Source organism: Hemiscyllium ocellatum, chromosome 19 (assembly GCF_020745735.1).
Source record: "Hemiscyllium ocellatum isolate sHemOce1 chromosome 19, sHemOce1.pat.X.cur, whole genome shotgun sequence".
Lineage (NCBI taxonomy): Eukaryota > Metazoa > Chordata > Chondrichthyes > Orectolobiformes > Hemiscylliidae > Hemiscyllium > Hemiscyllium ocellatum.
In genome coordinates this window covers 67,876,900-67,899,754 of record NC_083419.1, presented here as the reverse complement: position 1 = coordinate 67,899,754, position 22,855 = coordinate 67,876,900, and the positions used below count along the sequence as shown (strand labels likewise).

The window sequence follows — 22,855 nt, the reverse complement described above, 5'->3', positions numbered from 1 at the left end:
TGGCAAAAAGCAGAGTGTGGGGATGAAAGGTTGGGAGCAGGATGGAGACCGGTGACAAGTGGTGTTCAACAAGGGTCGGTTTTGGGACCACAATCTTTCACTTTATACATTAATGAGCTGGATGAAGCAACTGAGGGCATTCTGGCTACGTTTGCAGATGATGCCAACAGAGGCAGAGGGGCAGTAGCATTGAAGAGGCAGAGAGCCTGCAGAAGGATTTGAACAGGTTAGGAGAGTGGGCAAAGAAGTGGCAGATGGAGTATGGGGTCATGCACTTTGTTAGGAAGAATAGAGGCGTGGACTACTTTCTAAATGGGGAGAATATTCAAAAATCGGAAGGGCAAAGGGACCCAGGAGTTTTGGTCCAGGAATCTCTCAATGTAAACTTGCAGGTTGAGTCAGTAGTTAGAAAGATCTCAAGAGGACTAGCATATAAAAGCAGGGAGACACTTCTGAAACTTTAAATGTAGTCTGACTAGAGCTTTACTTCTGATGAAGGGCTTATGCTCGAAACGTTGACTCTCCTGCTCCTCGGATGCTGCCTGACCGGCTGTACTTTTCCAGCACCACACTCTTTGACTCTGATCTCCAGCATCTGCAGTCTTCACTTTCTCCCAGAGCTTTATAGAGTACTGCAAGCAACTTTGTGCCCCATAGCTCAGGAAGGATGTAGTGGCCATGGAGCGGGTCCAGAGGAAGTTCACGGGAATGAGCCTAGGAATTAAAGGCTTAACATTTGAGGAACACTTGGACTCTGGGACTGCACTTGATGGAGTTAAGGATATGGGGGAGGTGGGGGCAGCGAGGGGCAGGGGGGGGACGGAGGCAAATCTGATTGAAACTTTCAGAATATTGGAGAGTGTGGATGTTGTGAAGATGTTTCCATTGACAAGAGAGATGAAGACCTGAGGGCACAGCCTTAGAGGAAAGGGAAGACCTTTTAGAATAGAGGTAAGGAGAAACTACATTAGCCAGAGAGTGGGGAATCTATGGAATTCATTGCCACAGAAGGCAGTGGAGACCAGGTCACTGAGTATATTTAAAACAGAGACAGATAAGTTTTTTTCTGCGGAGGCATTCCCCTTTGTGAAACAATTTGAGATATGATGGCTTTGAGATTTCACTCCTGTCTGGTATCCACTTTAAACTGTTCACACCTCTTCCAAAACTTTTCTCAGCAGCACTTTCTGTGGAATGCTCACTATCCTAAGACCAATGATCTATATAACATTTTTCAGTCCCTTTTGATTCACGCTTTTCATTCAAGATCTTACACAATTAGAAAATCATGGCAACAGCCTGAATGGGCACCAGCATATCCCATGGTTAATGATCCCTTCACCACTCTTCCCAATCTGTCTTCCATGCCAAGGGTCAACTTTTCCCATTTCCTCCCACAATGAATATCACAAACCTTCCTGCACTGAAGTGGAGGTATCATTAGAAATCACGGCACATTATTAGGGACTGCACAAAGTTGAAAACTTCAGTGTAATCTTCTATATTTCCGATTTCCACAGTTTTCCTCACTCTCAGGGTGTCCACCCTTTTTCCACGGCCAGACTGAGTTCCAGCAAATCACAACTTCCATCTGGTCTGGTATCTGTGCCTATCCTATTGAGCTGTCTGACACGATACCTCACTTGTTGCATCATGCTTGGTAGCAGCCTCATCTTTCTGTTCAAAGCTGGTACAACTCACTGGCCAACATTTTTCAAGTAAGACTCTTGGCTTAGAATTTATGACAGAGTCATAAAGTCCAAGGCGTACTGCACGGCAACAGACCTTTTGATCCAACCAGTCCACACCAATCCCAAACTAATCTAGTCTCACCTGCCTGCTCTTGTCTCATATCCCTCTAAACCTCTGTTCATGTGCTTCTCAAAGTATAATTGAAACATTTTAACCGTGCCCGCATCCACCACTTCCTCAGGACGTTCATTCCACATGTGAACCATTTTGTGTAAAACATTTTTTTTTAAAGATTAGATTACTTACAGTGTGGAAACAGGCCATTCAGCCCAACAAGTCCACACCGACCCACCGACCCCTCATGTCTTTTAAAATCTCGCTTCTCTTACTTTAAAAAAAGCCCCCTAGACTTTAAATACCCCATCCTAGGGAAAAGACATCTGCCTTTCATCTTAGCTATACCCCTTATTATTTTATGAACTTCTATCAGGTTACCTCTCAACCTCCCAAACACCAGTGAAAAAAATCCCAGCCTTTCTTTATAAGCCAATCCTTCCATACCTAGCAACATCCTAGTAAATCTGTTCTGAACCCACTCACTTATTAATATCCTTCCTATACCTGGGTGGCCAGAACTGGACACTGTATTCCAGAAGAGGCCTCACCAATGTTCTGTACAATCTCAACATACATACATCCCAACAGCTACACTCAAAGGACTGAGCAATGAAGGAAAGTTCCAAAAACCTGTCAACTTTGAATTCTTTCCTAATTCGATTGATAATCCACTCCTCCCAGGCCCCACACAAAAAAAAACAACATGCATCATAAAGATGCCGAAGAGTTTTCCATGATAATGCCAATAAACACCCTAATGATAACACAATTATCCCCTACTCAAAAACATCACACTGGAGATGTGTTATTTTACCCAAACGTGTATTTATCTAATGTCCCTGTACTCCTGGTACTTCCTTCAGGGCTGTAAGAGTAGTTCTGTCTGGAGCAGGTTACTCTGAAGGAACACCACTTCACACATCCAAGAAAAAGTTTGTAAAAATGGCTAAAAAGATTTTCACAATTCCCTTCCATGCAGGGGAGTCTACCCTACTCACTCAAATATTGCTCAGAGACTCTAGCTTTTGTGCTACCTTGGTCATAAGGATCCCACATTGTAGGACCTTTTCTGTATGGAATCCACCTGTATGCCAAAGTAGGTTGACCTCTGTCATCAATCTATGAATATCCTTCAAATACTTTCCAATCTCTTCCTTCAGTCTATTTTGACCCTATTTTCAATGCACACATACACGTACACATACACACACACACACACACGCACACCTCCTGACCCTCAAGACCTGTGCTTTGATCCCTTGTCCATTCCTTATGAAATGTGACTGCCTTGTCCAACTATGGCCTCTTTCCCCAGATTGAGATCTCCCTGAGAGATTCCCATTGGGATGACTGCTGGAGATCCTCTCTACTGGACATGATCACTTCCTTCTGGATATATCCCCTCAACAGTACTGCAACTGCATCTCCTAGTTCTCCACTATCATGTTCCCTGCTGCCACTCTTGTCTTGTTCCTTATTTTAGACATGGAGCCAATTTGTATGTCTTCCTGCAGGCATTATTGTGTCCACCCTCTTGTCATCTGATTCTGTTGGCCAGTAATCAACCCATGAACAGACTCTAGGCTAAAGATGCCCACAGAAGATCTTCTCAAGGTCTTCACAATTGGTATTCTTATTGGTATGTATTTCCTCATCATATGTCTTTAAGGTCTACAAAATCATGAGCGGTACAGACAGGGCCGATAGCAAGAAACCTTTTCCCAGAGTGGAGGACTCAATTACGAGGGGTCACAAGTTCAAAGTGAGATGGAGAAAAGTTTAAGGGAGATATACAAGGAAAATTCTTCACGAAGAGGGTGATGAGTGTCTGGAATGCATTGCCACCAGAGATGGGAATGATAGCACCATTTAAGTTGCATCTAGACAGATACATGAATGGGCAGACAGCAGAGGGATATAGGTGGCAGGTTTAGATAGAGAATCTAGATCGGCACAGGCTTGGAGGGTTGAAGGGCCTGTTCCTGTACTGTAATTTTCATTATTCTAATCGGAGCATGGGCTATTTTCTAAATGGGGAGAAAATTCAGAATTCTGAAGTGCAAAGGGGATCAAGGGTTACGGGGAGAGAGAGGGAGAATGGAGTTTGGAAACTTATCAGCCATGATTGAATGGTGGAGCAGACTCAATGGGCTAATTGCTGCTCCTATGTCTTATGGTATTTTCTTGGCGCTGACAACGGGGTGGGGCGGGGGGGAAGATGGTGGTGGTGGTGGTGGGAGAGGTGGTGTGCTGTCACTCAGGCTGATGCAGCCCTGCATTTTCTCTGTACGGATAGTCGTCATCATCATCATCCCCGAATTCAAAGCAGATGCAGTGTTCATATTCTTTTGACCTTATTGGTGTCTGCTTTGTCCAGTGTTTCCACATCACAGTTCAGCCAATTATCAGCACATGCTGCTGAGATACAGGTACTTCCCTGTATGGCACAACTGAAGGAGTCAGAAGAAATAAAGCCCCTCAAGCCTACCTTGTGTTAACTAAGATAATAGTTAATCTGCCTAAGCCTCAACTCCTTATAACCCATGGTTTCCAAAAGCTACCTCTTCCTTAAATACTCTCAGTGATCTAAGCTCCCCAACTCTCTGGAATAGATATATCCAGACATCCAGTACTATCTGAGCAGCAAGATGGCTCAGTGGTTAGCACTGCTGCCTCACAACGCCAGATCGATTCCATTCTTGGGTAATTGTCCCTGGATGTCTGCATGTCGGTGTGGGTTTCCTGCAGGTGCTCCGGTTTCCTCCCACAGTCTAAAGATGTGCAGGTTATCTGGATTAACTGTGCTAAATTGTCCATAATGTCCATGGATGTGTAGGCTAGGTGGATTAGCCATGAGAAATGCAGGGTTAGAGCAATGGGGGTTTGGGGAGGGTGATTTAGGGCTGGGTAGGATGTTCTTCAGAGGGTCAGTATGGCCCAAAAAGCCTACGTCCACAGTGTAGGGATTCTATGATCTGAAAGAAGTAATTCCTTCACATCGCAGTTTTAAAATGAATGTTCCCCTTATTCTGAAACAGTGTCCTTCAGTTCAAGATGCTCCCATCAGTGGAAGCATCTCCTCAGAATTCACCCTCTCAATTTTGTATTCCCCCTCATTGTTCTAAACTCTTCATGAATAAAGGCCGAACCTCTTATGGAATTCCTGAGGAATCATCCACTTCATTCAAGGAATTTCTTTTGAATCGCTTTCAAAGCCAGTAAATCCTTTTTTTTAAATCCAGAAACCAAAACTGTACACAGATGTGGCCTCACTATCACCTCTACAATTGGGATGAGCCTTGGCTTGCCTGCGGATTTCATTGCCACGGAGCGCAGCGGAGACCGGGACATTGAGTGTCTTCAAGGCAGAGATTGATAAATTCTTAATCTCGCAAAGGATTAAGGGCTACAGGAAGAGTGTGGGTAAGTGGAATCAAAATGCACATCAGCCATGGTTAAGTGCCGGAGTGGACTCGATGGGCCAAATGGCCTTGCTTCCACTCCTATGTCTCATTTTTTTTTAAACTTCAACTTTCCAACAATAAAGGCCACAATTTTATTTGCCTTTTCAATGACTTGCGACACCTGGATGCAAAAAGTTTGCATTTCATGCACGAGGACATCCACATCTCAATGGGCTGCGGGGTTTTTTTTGAGTTAAATAATAATCTGCACTTTAGTTCTTTCTATGTGACTTGACACTTTCCTACACTATCCTCCTCTCCCTGACAGGATTTTGCCCACTCACACAACCTATCCATATCCCCTTGGACATTCCTTATATCCTCATCACAACATGCCATGCCATTTACCTTCCACAATAAAAACCAAAAGGACAGCCGGTGCTGGAAGTCGAAGCAAAAACAGACATTGCTGGGAAGATTCAGCAAGTCTGGCAGCATCTGCGGTACTATTCTGAAGAAGGCTCACTGATCATAAAATATTAACGCTGATTTCTCACCACAGATGCCAACAATACTGCTGAGCCTTTCCAGCAATTTCTATATTTGTTTCTGGATACATTATACGCTGCCCTTTCGTCCACGACATTAATATGGATACTAAATAACTGAGGCACCAGGACTGATCCTTGGGTACTCAACTAGTTACACACTTCCAACTTTAAAAAAAAATACAACATCACCCAGGTTTGCCTTGTGTGTGTAACCAGCCCTCAATCCATGCTAACACATTATTAAATGCTTTCTGAAAATCCAGATACGCTTTGTCTACCAAATTTTCTTTATCAAGTCTGATAGTTATATCTAGCAAACCTGTTACACATGGTTGGCTTTTCACATTGTCACTGTTTAACCGTCTTAAGCTTATCTAAATGCCCTATTTCTTTCTTAATAATGGAGTCTAGCGTCTTTCTAATAACGGATGTTGGCCTAACTGTTATAGCTTATTGTTTTCTGTCTCCATCTCTTTTTGACCTGGGCCATCACATTAGTTGTTTTCCAATTGGCTAGAACTCTCCTGGACTCCATCGAGTTCTGGAACATTTTGATTAATGCCTCCACTATCTCTGCAGCCATGTCCTTTAAAAGCCTTGGATACAGGACATCAGATCCTGGTGATTGCCCTTCAGTCCCATTAGTTTGTGAAACAGACTGTCCCTGATCTCAGAGAGAGTTAGGAGATCTTTCTCCCCATTAGCAGCTTGCAAAATTGTTATCTTTCAAAGGCTTACAAAAGACCAATGCAAAAATATTGGTTTATACTATCTGCTATTTCCCTATTCTGTTATTAATTCCACAGCTGCATCCTCTGAGGGTCCTACATTTACATTAGCTATTAGAGTCATAGAGTCACCAGAGCATTGAGCATTGGGATGTCATGTTGAGACTTTACAGGACATTGGTTAGACCACTTTGGAGTATTGTGTGCAATTCTGGTCTCCCTCCTATTGGAAGGATGTGGTGAAACTTGAAAGGGTTCAGAAAATATTTACAAGGATGTTGCCAGGTTTGGAGGGTTTGAGCTGTAGGGAGAGGCTGAATAAGCTAAGGCTGTTTTCCCTGGAGCATCAGAGGCTGAGGGTGACCTTAATAAAGGTTTATAAAATCACGAGGGGCATGGATAGGATAAATAGACAAGGTCTTTTCCTTGGGGTGGGGGAGTCCAGAACTAGAGGGCATTGGTTTAAGGTGAGAGGGGAGATTTGAAAGGGATCTAAGGGGCAACTTTTTCACACTGAGGATGGTGTTTGTATGAAATGAGCCGCCAGAGGAAGTGGTGGAGGCTGGTCCAATAACAACATTTAAAAGGCATCTGGATGGGTATGTGAATAGGAAGGGTTTGGAGGGATATAGGCCAAGTGCTATGTTATAAAAACATAGAAGCTGTTTGGTCGATATTTCTTGTCAATTTACTTTCATATTCAATTTTCCTTTTTTTTAGTTTATTAGCTTTTTAGTCACTGGCTGTTGGTTCTTAAAAAGAAAAATTCCAAGTCTTCTGGCCTACTGCTGATTTTTTGCTGTTTTAGTTTTTGATTGAATAGTCTCCTAGATCACATTTATCAAACTATGCTGATTTATCCTTCTCAATATTTTTTTTTACCAGAATAAAGTTTTGGTGAAATAAATGCTTAAATGTCTGCCACAGTGCATCCACTGACTTTTTCCCAGTTGATTTCTCTTTTCCCTCAGTTCGCTTTAGACAGCTCTTTCTTCTCTGTAATTGCCCTTATTTAAGAGGGGAACACTGATTTGAGACCCAAGCTGCTCTCTCTCAAACTGAATTTGAAATTCTATATGCTATGATCACTGCTTTCTGGAGGATCCTTAACTATACAATTGATCATTAATTTTATTAATCTTACCCATTACTAGATTTAAAATAGTCTATCTGGATAGGTTCTGCAATAACCAATTTACGATTTGCTTTAGAAATTAATCTTGCATGTGCCAGACCTGCACGGCGGCTCAGTGGTTAGCACTGCTGCCTCACAGCGTGAGGGAACCGGGTTCAATTCCCACCTCAGACCTGTGTGTCGTTTGCACATTCTCCTAGCTGCTCCGGTTTCCTCCTACAATCCAAAGATGTGCTGGCCAGGTGAATTGGCCATGGCAAATTGCCCACATTGTTAGGTGCGTTAGTCAGGGGCAAATATAGGCCTAGGGGAATGAGTCTGGCTGGGTTACTCTTTTGAGGGTCGGTGTAGGCTTGTTGGGCTGAAGGGCCTGTTTCCACACTGTAGGGAATCTAATCTAAAAAAAGGTTACTATTGTCAATCTGAGTTGGTACAGTCAATATGCAGATTAAAATCATTTATGGTAATTTAGTAATTCATAGTAACTTGGGAATTTATATCCTTAAATGCTTCCAATCAGCAACTAAGGTACTCATGAGCCAATTTAAGTCTTCAATCACAAACACAGTATTTTCTTCATTGGTCTCAGATTCACCCTCAATTCACTCTACTTTTGGCCAATTCCTGACACTGTGCCATTTACAGACATCATCAGAAGTATCTCAATTATTCGTCTTGCATTTCATTTGTTGTCAGCTATCACCCAATCCTGTCCTTACCCTGGATTCGGAAATCTATCAAAATTATGGCCTCCCCTCCCCCATTTTTAAAAGTGATTCAGAAAATCTAACATCATACATGGGCCTTGACAAGGCTCTCTTCAGTGAGTTGAAAATCACACAACACCAGGTTATAGCCCAATAGGTTTAATTGGAAGCACTAGCTTTCGAAGCCCTGCTCCTTCATCAGGTGATAGTGGAGGACCCAGTGAAGGAGCGTCGCTCCTAAGCTAGTACTTCCAATTAAACCTGCTGGACTATAAACTGGTGTTGAAAATGTGTTGCTGGAAAAGTGCAGCAGGTCAGGCAGCATCCAAGGAACAGGAGAATCGACGTTTTGGGCATAAGCCCTTCTTCAGGAATCATTCCTGAAGAAGGGCTTATGCCCGAAACGTCGATGCTCCTGTTCCTTGAATGCTTCCTGATCTGCTGCGCTTTTCCAGCAACACATTTTCAGCTCTGATCTCGAGCATCTGCAGTCCTCACTTTTTCCTATAACCTGGTGTTGTGTGATTTTTAATTTTGTACACCCCAGTCCAAAACTGGCATCTCCAATTCAGAGAGTTGGTAATCAAAGAATCTCCCAATGCCACTTCAACGCACCACTGTGTTCCCTGGCCAACATCTCTGTCTCAGGTTGGCTGCAGTGCTCCAGTGCAACTAATTTTCTGCTTGGGGACCCTGCAGCCTTGGACACAATATTGAGTTCCACAATTTTAGGCTTTGAGGCACCTTCGCCCATGTCCTCACCCCAATATCCACACAACAAACCTGGTCAGACAATCCACTGTTAGCCACTAATAGATACGCATTCTCATAGGCTGATCATTATCCATTCTTTTATCTGTCTAACTGTTTCTCTTTTTGGGCTCTATCTCCACTGATCATTTACTCCTCTCACTCTGTCTTGCCCCCTCCTCTCACTCAGTCTTCTGCATAAAAACCATTTTCCGAGCTACAATCAGTTCTGCGGAAGGGTGACTGGACTTAAATGTTAACTCTAATGTCTCTCCATAGATCTGCTGAGCATTTCTGGCAATTCGTTTTTTTGTTCCAGATTTCCAGCATCTGCAGTCCTTTCGGTTTTTATGAGAGAATCTCCCATTATCCATACCAGTACACCCAACTTTTCCTGTGAAGGGAGAAGGAAACAATTTTCTTCAGTTTTGGGGGCAATCATTTGTTCACTACTGTAAAAGGGAACACCAATCAAAACTAAAAGTCCATCCCTGTGCAAGATTGGTATTACAGTCTCATTGTTTAAATGCCAGTGCAAACACTATGAGTGTCTTTTGTGTTTTTCAAGAATGTCTCAAATCTAGGATGCATTTTCCCACAAACTGACTGTCCACCATCTTAAATTCATCAAATATTGACCATTCTTCACAGGTTTCCAACAAGCCTTCTTTTTATTGTAAATATTGCCCAAAAACACAGTCTCTCCTCAGTATCCAGGTCAGTTATATCCAATTTGGTTCAAATTGTACATCTTCCTCGGAAGGGTAAAGCCATATAATCATACCACTTTGCTTCTTCTTATCACTAAATCCCTACAATGTGGAAGCAGGTCATTCGGCCCATAGAGTCCACTCTGACCCTCCGAAGAGCATCCCAGCCAATCCCACCCCTCTACCCTAACCCTGCAACTTGCAGTTCCCATGGCTAACCCATCTGGCCTGCATATCCCCACACACCATGGGCAATTTAGCATGGCCAATCCACCTAATCGGCTCATCTTTGGGCTGTGGGAGGAAACTGGAGCACCCAGAGGAGGCTCACGCAGACACAGTGAGAATATGCAAATACCACACACAGTCACTCAAGGAGTGAGGCAGCAGTGTTAACCACTGGGCCACAGTGCTGCAGCAGCACAAAGGTAACAAAAACAAAATCACAATGTGGAGGGAGGGGATGGGGCTACATTAAATAGCTGTGGGAGAGGAAAAGATTGCACTCCAGCCCTCACAATGCCCCCTTCTCTCTAAAGGGTGGACACCATCTCCGAGACACCCAGTCACCAAAGTAACAGTGAAAGAGGGGCAGATGGTCAGGAGTGACAAGTCCCTGCTCCCACTCCATAGCCCACCGCATGAACCTGTTGATGGTCACTTTGGCCAAGCCCACAAGGTCATCCTCTCCCTCATCAAGCCTTCAATCTGCACTGGGCGAGGGAACAGCAGTGCAGTCAAGAAGAATGACAAAAGATCCTACAAATACCTAAAGTTTCTCTGCTTAAAAAGCAGCTGACACGGCATTCTCTCTGTATTCAAGAAGCTGCTGTCCCTGCTCGCTGTCTCTCTGTAGTTAAGAAGCTGCTATCCTTGCACTCTTGCTCTCTCTTTCTCTCTAAGATGCTACTGTCCCTGCTCACTGTCTCTCTCTCTCTCGCTCTGTGTTTAGTTTAAGAAGCTGTCGTGCCTGCTCTCTCTCTCTAAGAAGCTAAAGTCCTTGCTCTCTCTCCCTCTCTGTATTTAAGAAGGCACTGTCCCTGTTCTCTCTCTCTGTATTTAAGAAGCTGCTCTCCCTCTCTCTCTCTCTCTATTTAAAAAGCTACTGTTCTTGTTCTCTCTCTCTCTCTCTGTATTTAAGAGGCTGCTGTCCTTGCTCTCTCTGTATTTAAAAAGCTGTTGTCCTTGCTCTCTGTCTCTGTATTTAAGCTGCTGTCCTTGCTCTCTCACTCACTCTGTATTTAAGAAGCTACTGTCCTTGGTCCCTCTCTCTGTATTTAAGAAGCTGCTGTCCCTGCTCGCTGTCTCTCTCTGTAGTTAAGAAGCTGCTATTCTTGCGCTCTCACTCTCTCTTTCTCTCTAAGATGCTACTGTCCCTGCTCACTGTCTCTCTCTCGCTCTGTGTTTAAGAAGCTGTCGTGCCTGCTCTCTCTCTCGAAGAAGAAGAAGAAGAAGAAGAAGAAGAAGCTAAAGTCCTTGCTCTCTCTCCCTCTCTGTATTTAAGAAGGTACTGTCCCTGCTCTCTCTCTCTATTTAAGAAGCTGCTGTCCTTGCTCTCTCCCCCTCTCTGTATTTAAGAAGGTACTGTCCCTGCTCTCTCTCTCTATTTAAGAAGCTGCTGTCCTTGCTCTCTCCCCCTCTCTGTATTTAAGCAACTACTGTCCCTGCTCGCTCTCTCTCTCTCTCTCTCACTCTCTCTCTCTCTCTCTCTCTCTCTCTCTGTATTTAAGAAGCTGCTCTCCCTGCTCTCTCTCTCTCTGTATTTAAGAAGCTACTGTCCTTGCTCTCTCTCTCTCTCTATTTAAGAAGCTGCTGTCCTTGCTCTCTCTCTCTCTCTCTCTGTATTTAAGAAGCTACTGTCCCTGCTCTCTCTCTCTCTCTCTCTCTCTCTCTGTATTTAAGACGCTGCTCTCCCTGCTCTCTCTCTCTCTGTAGTGGGCGGCACGATGGCACAGTGGTTAGCACTGCTGCCTCACAGCGCCAGAGACCCGGGTTCATTTCCCGCCTCAGGTGACTGACTGTGTGGAGTTTGCACGTTCTCCCCGTGTCTGCATGGGTTTCCTCCGGGTGCTCCGGTTTCCTCCCACAGTCCAAAGATGTGTGGGTCAGGTGAATTGGCTATGCTAAATTGCCTGTAGTGTTAGGTAAGGGGTAAATGTAGGGGTATGGGTGGGTTGCGCTTCGGCGGGTCGGTGTGGACTTGTTGGGCCGAAGGGCCTGTTTCCACACTGTAAGTAATCTAATCTAATCTAATCTAACTCTCTCTCTCTCTCTCTGTATTTAAGCTGCTGTCCTTGCTCTCTCTCTCTCTCTCTCTGTATTTAAGAAGCTGCTGTTCTTGCTCTCTCTCTCTCTATTTAAAAAGCTGCTGTCCTTGCTCTCTCTCTCTGTATTTAAGAAGTATTGTCCTTGTTCTCTCTCTCTCTCTCTCTCTCTGTATTTAAGCTGCTGCCCTTGCTCTCTTACTCTCTCTCTCTCTGAGAAGCTGCTGTCCTTGCTCTCTCTCTCTCTCTGTATTTAAGAAGCTGCTGTTCTTGCTCTCTCTCTCTGTATTTAAGAAGTATTGTCCTTGTTCTCTCTCTCTCTGTATTTAAACTGCTGCTGTCCTTGCTCTCTCTCTTTGTGTTAAAGAAGCTGATGTCCTTGCTCTCTGTGTCTCTCTCTCTATTTAAAAAGCTGTTGTCCTTGCTCTCTCTCTCTCTGTATTTAAGCTGCTGCTGTCCTTGCTCTCTCTCTCTTCCTGTGTTTAAGAAGCTGCTGTCCTTGTTCTCTCTCTTTGTGAAAATGCTGTCCCTGCTCTCTTGTATTGTTTTTGAAGTACAGGCTGCTAACTCTCCTTCATTTTTTTTCGGTGCTGGTGACTGTTTGGCAGTCGTCTCTGTCTCTGTCTCTGTCTCTGTCTCTGTCTCTGTCTCTGTCTCTGTCTCTGTCTCTGTCTCTGTCTCTGTCTCTGTCTCTGTCTCTGTCTCTGTGGTGTGGTGCCCTAACCAACCAGCTTCAGCTGATTTATGAAAAAGCAAAAGTTTGGCGATTTCTGAACAACTTTCCACATAGTATATCCCTCCTCTGTTCTATCTGCACAGACCTCAATGACATCCAGGCATACACTGGTAAATGGCACATAACATTCACTCCAGACAACAGCCAGGCAATCACTATCTCTAAAAGGGGAAAATCTAACTCACCTCATTTGACCTTCTATGGCATTATCATTGCAGAAACCCTACTATCAACATCCTGAGGGTTACCATTCACGGGGAGCTGAACTGAACTTGCCATGTAAATGCAATGGTGACAGTAGCAGGTCAGAGACTAGGAATATTGCAGTGAGTAACTCACCTCCTGACTTTTTACCTCCACAAAGCCACCTACAAGGCACAAGTCAGGAACATGATGGAATACTTACTGGTTGGGTGCAGCTCTAACAACATTCCATAAGCTTTTCACCATCCAAGACAAAGCAGGCTTCTTGATTGGCATCACATCCACAAACATCCAATCCCTCCACCACTGAATCTCAATAACAACATTGGGTCCCATCTACCAGAACTCATCCAAGATACTCAGACAGCATCTTCCAAACACACGGCCACTTCCATCTCGAAGGACAAAGCAGATACATGGGAACATCAACACCTGCAAGTTTCCCTCCAAGCCACGTATCATCCAGACTTGGAAATATATCATCGATCCTTCACGGTCGCTGGGTCAAAATCCTGGCTCCCTCCCTAAGGACATTGTGGGTCTACCTCCAGCATGTGGACTGCAGCAGTTCAACATTTCAGCTCACCACCACCTTTTCAAGGTTAAGTGGGTTTGAGAATAAATATTGGCCACATCTTTCATAGGAATTAAGCAAAAGTCACCAATTTTTACCCTCAAATGTCCCCACTAACATTTTCCTTCCAGGCTTGCTGAGGGGCCAGGTGATCCAACAGATCACAAGCAGGCTGCCTTATCATTGCCATCTGTTTGGAATCTTTATCATCTGAAAGGTTGTGCCAGGAATAGAGGCAGATTCTGCACACCCCTGCCAACTGGCCTGTCAAGAATCCTGACTTTAATCCTGGAATCTGCATTCAAAGTCAAACTTCCAAAATGAATCACTTCACACTTTTCCAGGTTGAACTCCACCTGCAACTTATCAGCCCAGCTCTGCATCCTGTCAATGTCCTGTTGGAACCTACAACAGCTCTCTGCTCTATCCACCACTCCACCAACTTTTGTGTCATCAGCTAACTTACTAACTTAATAGCTCCAAAACAGGACCGAGTGTCGTTTAGAGGGGATCTTTCAGGAAGTTTGCATTCACCAGCTGACTGGTGCCCATAAGGAAGTTGGCACTTGGCATCTTGACAATTTGCAAAAGCAAAGCCATGTTCTGGACAATACAGAAAATGCCGGGAATACACAGACAGCTTCCAATGGAGAGAGAAGAATACAGTTCATCTTCCAGGTTGATTTCTCAGAGCACATTCCTCCCGAGAAGAGGAGAAATGGGATAAGAAAAGCAACAGGGGAAAGAAAGGAAGAGGAGAGGAATGAGGAATGGGAGAATACAGATGAAGAGCCATAGAAAGTGCAGTAGGAACAAGAAGCTGAAGGAGGAACTGCTGGAGGAGGAGGAACTGGAGACAGAGAAAGGAGAACAAAAGAGGAATACAACGGAAATCTAACAGGATGAGAAGATGAACAATACCTCACCCCAGCCTCATCACAACTTGCACTATTAAGGTGGCTTCGCCCCTCTCTGCACAGGGGTCCTGTGTCATCCAGCCGAGATTGGCAAACTCAGCACAGAACTGAGGTCAGACCTGGAACCATACAAAATCCACATCGGGTGCACTCACACAATGCTGAGTTCGTGATGGTCTTCCCAGGTCCCTTCCAAAACTGAGGGGGGCTGTTGGGTTTGGGTGAAGCCTGAAAGCATCCTTTTGATATGTCCACAAGCTGCAGGAGCAGAACTAGACCATTCAAGCCCACTGTGTCTGCTCTGCCATTCATTGAGATCGGACAACCCTCAATTCCTGCCTTTTCCTCACGACTCCCAATTCCCTTACAGTTTAACAACTTGCCTATCTCAGTCTCGAATATACTTAACAGCCCAGCTTCAACAGCCCTCTGTGGCAAAGAATTCCACAGATTCATTTGCCTCAGAGAGGAAATTACTCCTCCTCTGTCCGAAATGTGTAACCCCTTATTATGGAGCGATGCTGTCTGGTCTCAGACTTTCCGATAAAGGGGAAATAACCTTTCCACATTTCCCCTGTCCAATCCCTTAAGAATCATGTATGTTTCAATAAGGTCATTACTCATTCTTCTGTGAGGACAGGCTCGACCTACTCTCCTCATAAGGCAAGCCCCTCCACACCTGGGATCAGCCAAGTGAACATTCCCTGGATTGCCTCCAATGCCAGCAAATCTTTCCCTAGATAAGGAGTCCAAGAGTGTTCATAGCATTCTCACTGTAGTCTGACTACTTCCTTATATAGTTTTAGCAAAACCTTCTATTTTTATACTTCACTCCGTTTGAAATAAAGGCCTACATTCCATTGGTCTTCCCTATTAGTCGCTGAACTTGAATGCTTCCTTTTTGAGATTCATGGACAAAGATTCCCAAATCCCTCTGTTTTGTAACTTTCTGCAGTCCTTCACCATTTAAATAATATTCAGTTCCTCTATTTCCTGCCAAAGTGCACAACCACCCATTTCCCCACTTAATATTTCATTTGCCAAGTTTTCACATACTCACTTAACCTATGTCCTTCTGCAAACTTCTTGTGTCCTGTTATTAACGTATGTTGTAAATTCCTGATCCCTGTGGCCCTCCATGAACTACATGTTGCCTTTCTGAAAATGCTCCCCCCCATTATCCCAACTCTCTGTCTTCTATGAATTAGCCAGTCCTCTATTTATGCTAATATATTACCGTCAACACCATGGACTCTTATCTTAGTAAGTAGCCTAATGAGTGGTTATCAAATGCCACATGAAATTTCAAAAGTACTATCGGCCCATCGTAGGTAAAGGATGGGGACAGTCACACTCTGCACATTGTTTCCACACGTTATGAAGGGTTTCGGAAAAGCCCACTGACCTTCTGCATCACGTCCAACACCAGCTCCTCGTAAACAGACTGGATCCCCAGAGTGAGAGATTCCTTGCTGGCTGGTTTGGTGAACCTCCCCGATTCCATCACCTCCAGGAACTGCCAGACTGTCACTGCTCCAGACAGTGAAGGATTCTGGGAGAAGTACTCAGCCAGTTCCTCTTCGTTCAACCATTCCTGTCCGGTCGCTGCAAACACTTTCCTCAGCAAATACGCAACCTGCATCAATCAGGACAATTAAATGGATGGAGGGGAGCTGGCCAAACGTGATGCTTCCTCCCCACCCCTCCGGGGCCAATATCTACCGTTCAACGGACATCTTTAGCACACTCAGTATCTCTTGGCACTGACCATTGGCACCATGACAGCGGCCAGGGAATGAAGCCATGCTCACCAATAAACTCAATTAACATAAGCAGACAGTGCTAACTGCACTGTGATTAGGAGAAGTAGGAAGGAGATTTGAAGGAAGAATGAATTTTAAAGCTATGATTCCTATATAGTAAACACCCTCTCATTGCTACCCCATCTACATGATCCCAGTATACAATCCACTTCTCATTGACACTCTGAGTATACAATCCATCAATATAATCCACTTCTCACTGACTCCCAGCATATACTGTAGTATCTCGGAAACAAATCCTCTCCTCATTTGTTGTAGAGCGCCGACAATCTTTGAGGTTATTGATGAATTCCTTTCATTCTGCTCAGGATTAGTCTAAATAACTGTGCGTCAACACAAATATATTGTTCAACATTTGCACAGCTCCTCATAAAGAAATTGAAGAGAATGATATAGGAGCCCTGAAAGCCAAAATGTAGGTATCAAAAAAACAACAAACACTAACCTGAAAAGTAAATGTTTTGAGCCTTGCAGTTTGTGTGATCCCAATACAGAATCACAGAATTTCTACAGCGGGGAAAGAGACTAAATTGGCCTATTGAGCTGCACCAACCCTTCAAAGAGAATATCCACCATATCCCTGGAACCCTGCGTTTCCCACAGCTAATCCACCTGGCCTACACATCCCTGGACACTATGGGCAATTTCGCAGGGCCAAACCACCTAACCTGCACATCTTTGGACTATAAGAGAAAACCCACACAGACACAGGTAGAATGTGTATACTCCATGCAGTTGCCAGTGACAGGAATTGAACCCAGGTCCATGGCACAGAGACATCAGTGCTTAACCACTGGGCACCATTTTACCCTAATGTACTAAAACTGTTTCCTATTGACTCCCCCTGCAGATTTGAAACCAGTTCTGATGAACTAAGGTAGGTAGCAGTATGAAGTTGTAACAATTGCTCTGTCTGTTCTGAATGCTATGACCTGGTATGTCAAATCAGTCGGTCAGTCCTCATTTTCCAATCTATGAGCAGCATACACAAATTCCCTTGTAAGTCACAGATAGAATTCACAATTTCAGAATGAGCAGCCCCTCCTCAATTCCCCTAAAAGGTCATCTCTCCATCTTCTCACTGAGATAAAATGGTACCTGCTGATTATCTTGACAGGAAGTGTGGGCACAAAAATAAAATATCTCATACAGTGCCAAGGCTTGAGAGAAAGTGGGCCAAGCTGCTAAATGAGTGGTTAACCACTGACCACAGCCCATTGGCTAAGGAGAGGAAAGACAGTGAACTTTGCTCAAACAGATGGCTCAACATGCCTGAGTTAACACAGCAAAAGAGAGAGAGAGAACTGAAGATGAGCGGGAGCTGATAGTCTGAGGCCTCAGATCTATTTATATTTTCCGATGGTGAGCAATGATACGGCTGTTCTGAAAAACTAGCAGCACAGAGGTGAGGATCTCAAAAACCACCAATAACCACATGCCAGCAAAAACCGACTTTAAAAAACACTGACTGAAAAAGTCAGATGATTTGAAGAGACTAGTGTGGAACTGAAACTAACTTGGAGGTGAGAGCTCTTTCCAGTTAGGGACCGTGCCTTTCCTACCAGGTCTGTCCTAGTCAAGAGTCCAGTTGTACTACTGCGTGTCTGTTATACCAGAGAGCCAGGTAACATTCCAGGGATCTGGTTTCAAATTCCACCACAGCAGATACATTTGCACACAATGAAAACCTGGAATTAAAATAAACGTTGTTGAAAAAGCCCATCTGATTCACTATTCTTCTTTAGGGAAGGGCAATAAATGCTAACCTGGCCTAGTCATCTCATGAACAATTTAAAAAAAACACTGAATGACGTGCATATACTCTGATGGTCTGACAAGATCATATAGACTGGGTGTCAATGAGAAGTGGATTTTACAAGTTGCTTGCCTGTAGCAAGGTAAGGAAGGGCCACAGCCAACATCACAACTATGGAGTTATCAGCTCAGCTGACTTGGGAGGTTAGCATGGAGACAGCAGCCGATAGGAAGCTCCAACTCAGGTCTTAAGCAACACTTTACATTGTTGATTGCCAAAGGAGCTGACACCAAGCAGACTGGAGGTTAAAACCCAGGGCCCATCTGCCTCCTTAAGCTGAAGTAGGGCTTCTCCAGAGATGTGGCCAATCTCAGCAAACAGGGTAAAAATGCCAGATTTCAGAATCCTACAGAGACCCAGCCCCTAACTATAACTCTGCATTTCCCATGATAACCCACCCAGCCTGCACATCCCTGAACACTATGGACAACTTACCACAGCCAAACCACCTAGCCTGCATACCTTTGGACTGTGGGAGGAAGAACATGAAAGCTCCACACAGACAGGCACCCAAGGCTGGAATCAAACCTGAGTCCCTGGTGCTGTGAGGGAGCAGTGCTAACCACTGAGCCACCGTGATGCCTGGTTCCACTGGGTGAGTCTTACAATTGGCTGCCCTGACATTGATTCTCAGCTTACTCCACATAAAACTAGGCGGAAAAATCGCCCAGACTAGTGACCTAAATACACAATTACTAAGACAAGAATATGACTGCAATCAACTGCTTAGGAGAACCTCTAGAATGTTAATGGACAAAATGATTATACTGGTGATTTTATGACAGGCACAGTAAACAGAATTGACTTTGGTACAAATTAGTCACATTTGAATAATTTAGGTTAGGAGGAAGAAGAGTGCAGCTCAATTCAGGGGGGACCGTTACTTTAGCTGAAGTGGTTTCTAGTTTGCAAAGCTTCAAAGCCTGAGAGTTTGGATAGAGATCTTCAAGCTGCCTGTGGGACAGCATTTAGGCAACCAAAGTTCCAAGAGGTCCATGCCATTGGATTCACAAAAATGTCTCCACAGTTCAGGAAACAGAAGCCAGACGATATCAGCTAAGTGAAAATGTAAGTGCTCCTGAATTGAGTCTCTGGAATGGATTGTGTTGGAAGTTTTGCCATTTATGTGAACATCTTTCTCAACTTCTTCTATTTTTCTTTTTGTAGAATAGAATGATTTATTTGATGTTAAAGAACATCCGCAGCCTGAATGTGAATGTATTTTAGTGACGACCTGCCCATCCCATTGCAGGTTTGGCCTTTAACCTCCACAAGTCCTTCCCTCTCTTACCCTCTAACCCCACTTCCTGGATCTTTCCCCCCACAGCTCCTCCACTGCACATGGGCATCTGCCCTGACTTGTCCCAAGCCCCTACCCCGCATTGTGCCTGGGGCCTCTCCATCATAGCCCACACCTCCTGGGCCCTTTCCCTCCTCCTCCTGGGGCAACTTAGAACATAGAACACAGAAAAATACAGCGCAGTACAGGCCCTTCGGCCCTCGCTGTTGAGCCAATCCAAGCCCACCTAACCTACACTAGCCCACTATCCTCCATATGTCTATCCAATGCCAGTTTAAATGCCCATAAAGAGGGAGAGTCCACCACTGTTACTGGCAGGGCATTCCATGAACTCACGACTCGCTGAGTAAAGAATCTACCCCTAACATCTGTCCTGTACCTACCACCCCTTAATTTAAACCTATGCCCCCTCGTAATATCTGACTCCATACGTGGTAAAAGGTTCTCATGGTCAACCCTATCTAAACCCCTAATCATCTTGTACACCTCTATCAAGTCACCCCAAAACCTTCTTTTCTCCAATGAAAACAGCCCCAAGTGCCTCAGCCTTTCCTCATACGATCTTCCTACCATACCAGGCAACATCCTGGTAAACCTCCTCTGCACCCCTTCCAGTGTCTCCACATCCTTCCTGTAGGATGGCGACCAAAACTGCACACAATACTCCAGATGCAGCCGCACCAGAGTCTTTTACAACTGCAACATGACCTTAGGACTCCGGAACTCAATTCCTCTACCAATAAAAGCCAGTACGCCATATGCCTTCTTCACAGCACTATTTATCTGTGTGGCAAATTTCAGAGATCTGTGTACATGGACACCAAGATCCCTCTCCTCATCCACACTACCAAGTATCCGACCATTAGGCCAGTACACCATCTTCTTGTTACTCTTACCAAAGTGAATCACTTCACAGTTACCAACATTGAACTCCATTTGCCACCTATCTGCTCAGCTCTGCAGCTTATCTATATCCCGCTGTAACCTGCCACGTCCTTCCTCACTGTCAACAACTCCACCGACTTTTGTATCATCCGCAAACTTGCTCACCCAACCTTCTAGCCCCTCCTCCAGGTCATTTATAAAAATGACAAACAGCAATGGTCCCAAAACAGATCCTTGCGGAACACCGCTAGTAACTGCACTCCAAGATGAACCTTTACCATCAACTACTACCCTCTGTCTTCTTCCAGCCAGCCAATTCCTAATCCAAACCTCCAACTCACCCTCAATGCCATACCTCCGTATTTTTTGCAGTAGCCTACCATGGGGAACCTTATCAAACGCCTTACTAAAATCCATATACACCACATCTACCGCTTTACCCTCGTCCACCTCCTTAGTCACCTTCTCAAAGAATTCAATAAGGTTTGTGAGGCACGACCTGCCCTTCACAAAACCATGCTGACTATCCTTGATCACATTATTCATATCCAGATGTTCATAAATCCTATCCCTTACAATTCTCTCTAAGACTTTGCCCACAACAGAAGTGAGACTCACCGGCCTATAGTTACTAGGGTTATCCCTACTCCCCTTCTTGAACAAGGGAACCACATTTGCTATCCTCCAGTCTTCTGGCACTATTCCTGTAGACAACGAGGACAGACAAATCAAGGCCAATGGCTCTGCAATTTCCTCCCTTGCTTCCCAGAGAATCCTAGGATAAATGCCATCAGGCCCAGGGGACTTATCTATTTTCACCCTTTCTAGGATTTCCAACACCTCTTCCCCACATACCTCAAAGCCATCCATTCTAATTAATTGTGACTCAATATTCACATCGGCAACAATGTCCTGTTCCTGAGTGAATACTGACGAAAAGTATTCATTCAGTGTCTCCCCAATTTCTTCAGCCTCCACGCACAACTTCCCACTACTATCCTTGACTGGACCTATTTCTACCCTAGTGTAAAAAGTGAGGTCTGCAGATGCTGGAGATCAGAGCTGAAAATGTGTTGCTGGTTAAAGCACAGCAGGTTAGGCAGCATCCAAGGAACAGGAAATTCGACGTTTCGGGCCAGAGCCCTTCATCAGCCCTTCATCAGGTATTTCTACCCTAGTCATTCTTTTATTCCTGACATACCTATAGAAAGCCTTGGGTTTTCCCTAACCCTACCAACCAAGGACTTTTCATGTCCCCTCCTTGCTGCTCTTAGCTCTCTCTTTAGATCCTTCCTCGCTACCTTATAACTCTCAATCGCCCCAATTGAACCTTCACGCCTCATCTTTACATAGGCCACCCTCTTCCCTTTAACAAGGGATTCCAATTCCTTATTAAACCACGGCTCCCTCACACGACCCCTTCCTCCCTGCCTGACAGGTACATACTTATCAAGGACACTCAATAGTTGCTCCTTGAACAAGCTTCACGTATCAATTACACCCTTCCCTTGAAGCCTACTTTTCCAAGCCACGCATCCTAAGTCATGCCTCACCGCATCATAATTTCCCTGCCCCCAGCTATAACTCTTGCCCTGCAGTGCACACTTATCCCTCTCCATCACTAGAGTAAAAGTCACCGAATTGTGGTCACTGTCCCCAAAGTGCTCACCTACCTCCAATTCTAACAGTTCGTTACCCAGAACCAATCCAGTATGGCCTCACCTCTTGTTGGCCTGTCTACATATTGTGTCAGGAAACCCTCCTGCACACATTGGACAAACACCGACCCATTTATCGTACTCGAGCTATAGCTTTCCCAGTCAATATCTGGAAAGTTAAAGTCCCCCATCACAACCACCCTATTACTTTCACTCTTCTCCTGAATCATCTTCGCAATCCTTTCTTCTACGTCTCTGGGACTATTAGGAGACCCTCCTAACAGGGTGGCCTCACCTTTCCTATTTCTAAGCTCAGCCCAAACTACCTCAGATGGCGAGTCTTCATCCATCGTCCTTTCCACTGCTGTAATACTATCTTTGACAAGCAATGCCACACCTCCCCCTCTTTTACCCCCCACCTCTGACCCTACTAAAACATTTAAACCCTGGAACCTGCAACAGCCAATCCTGTCCCTGTTCTATCCATGTCTCCGTAATAGCCACAACATTGAAATCCCAGGTACCAACCCACGCTGCAAGTTCACCTACCTTATTTCGTATACTTCCCGCATTGAAGTATACACACTTCAAGCCACCTTCCTGTTTACAGGCACGCTCCTTCGAGATTGATGCCATGTTCATAACCTCCCTACACTCCAGGTCCTGCACCCTAAAGCTACAGTCTAGGTTCCCATGCCCATGCAGAGTTAGTTTAAACCTCCCCCCAAGGATACTGGTGCCCCTCAGGTTCAGGTGTAGACCATCCTGTTTATAGAGGTCCCACCTTCCCCAGAAAGAACCCCAGTTATCCAGAAACCAGAATCCCTCCCTCCTGCACCATCCCTGTAGCCACGCATTTAACTGCTCTCTCTCCCTATTCCTCG

The 22,855-nt window shown here is 44.7% G+C and overlaps 1 protein-coding gene across 1 annotated transcript in view; it reads right to left on the bottom strand.

Annotated features, from left to right (window-relative positions):
* Positions 1-22,855, bottom strand: part of LOC132824784 (differentially expressed in FDCP 6 homolog) — a 71,577-nt gene that overhangs the window by 30,983 nt on the left and 17,739 nt on the right. The window contains exon 4 of the mRNA XM_060839520.1: positions 15,895-16,125. Coding sequence (XP_060695503.1) covers positions 15,895-16,125 — 231 coding nt within the window. The remainder of the gene's footprint in view (positions 1-15,894; positions 16,126-22,855) is intronic.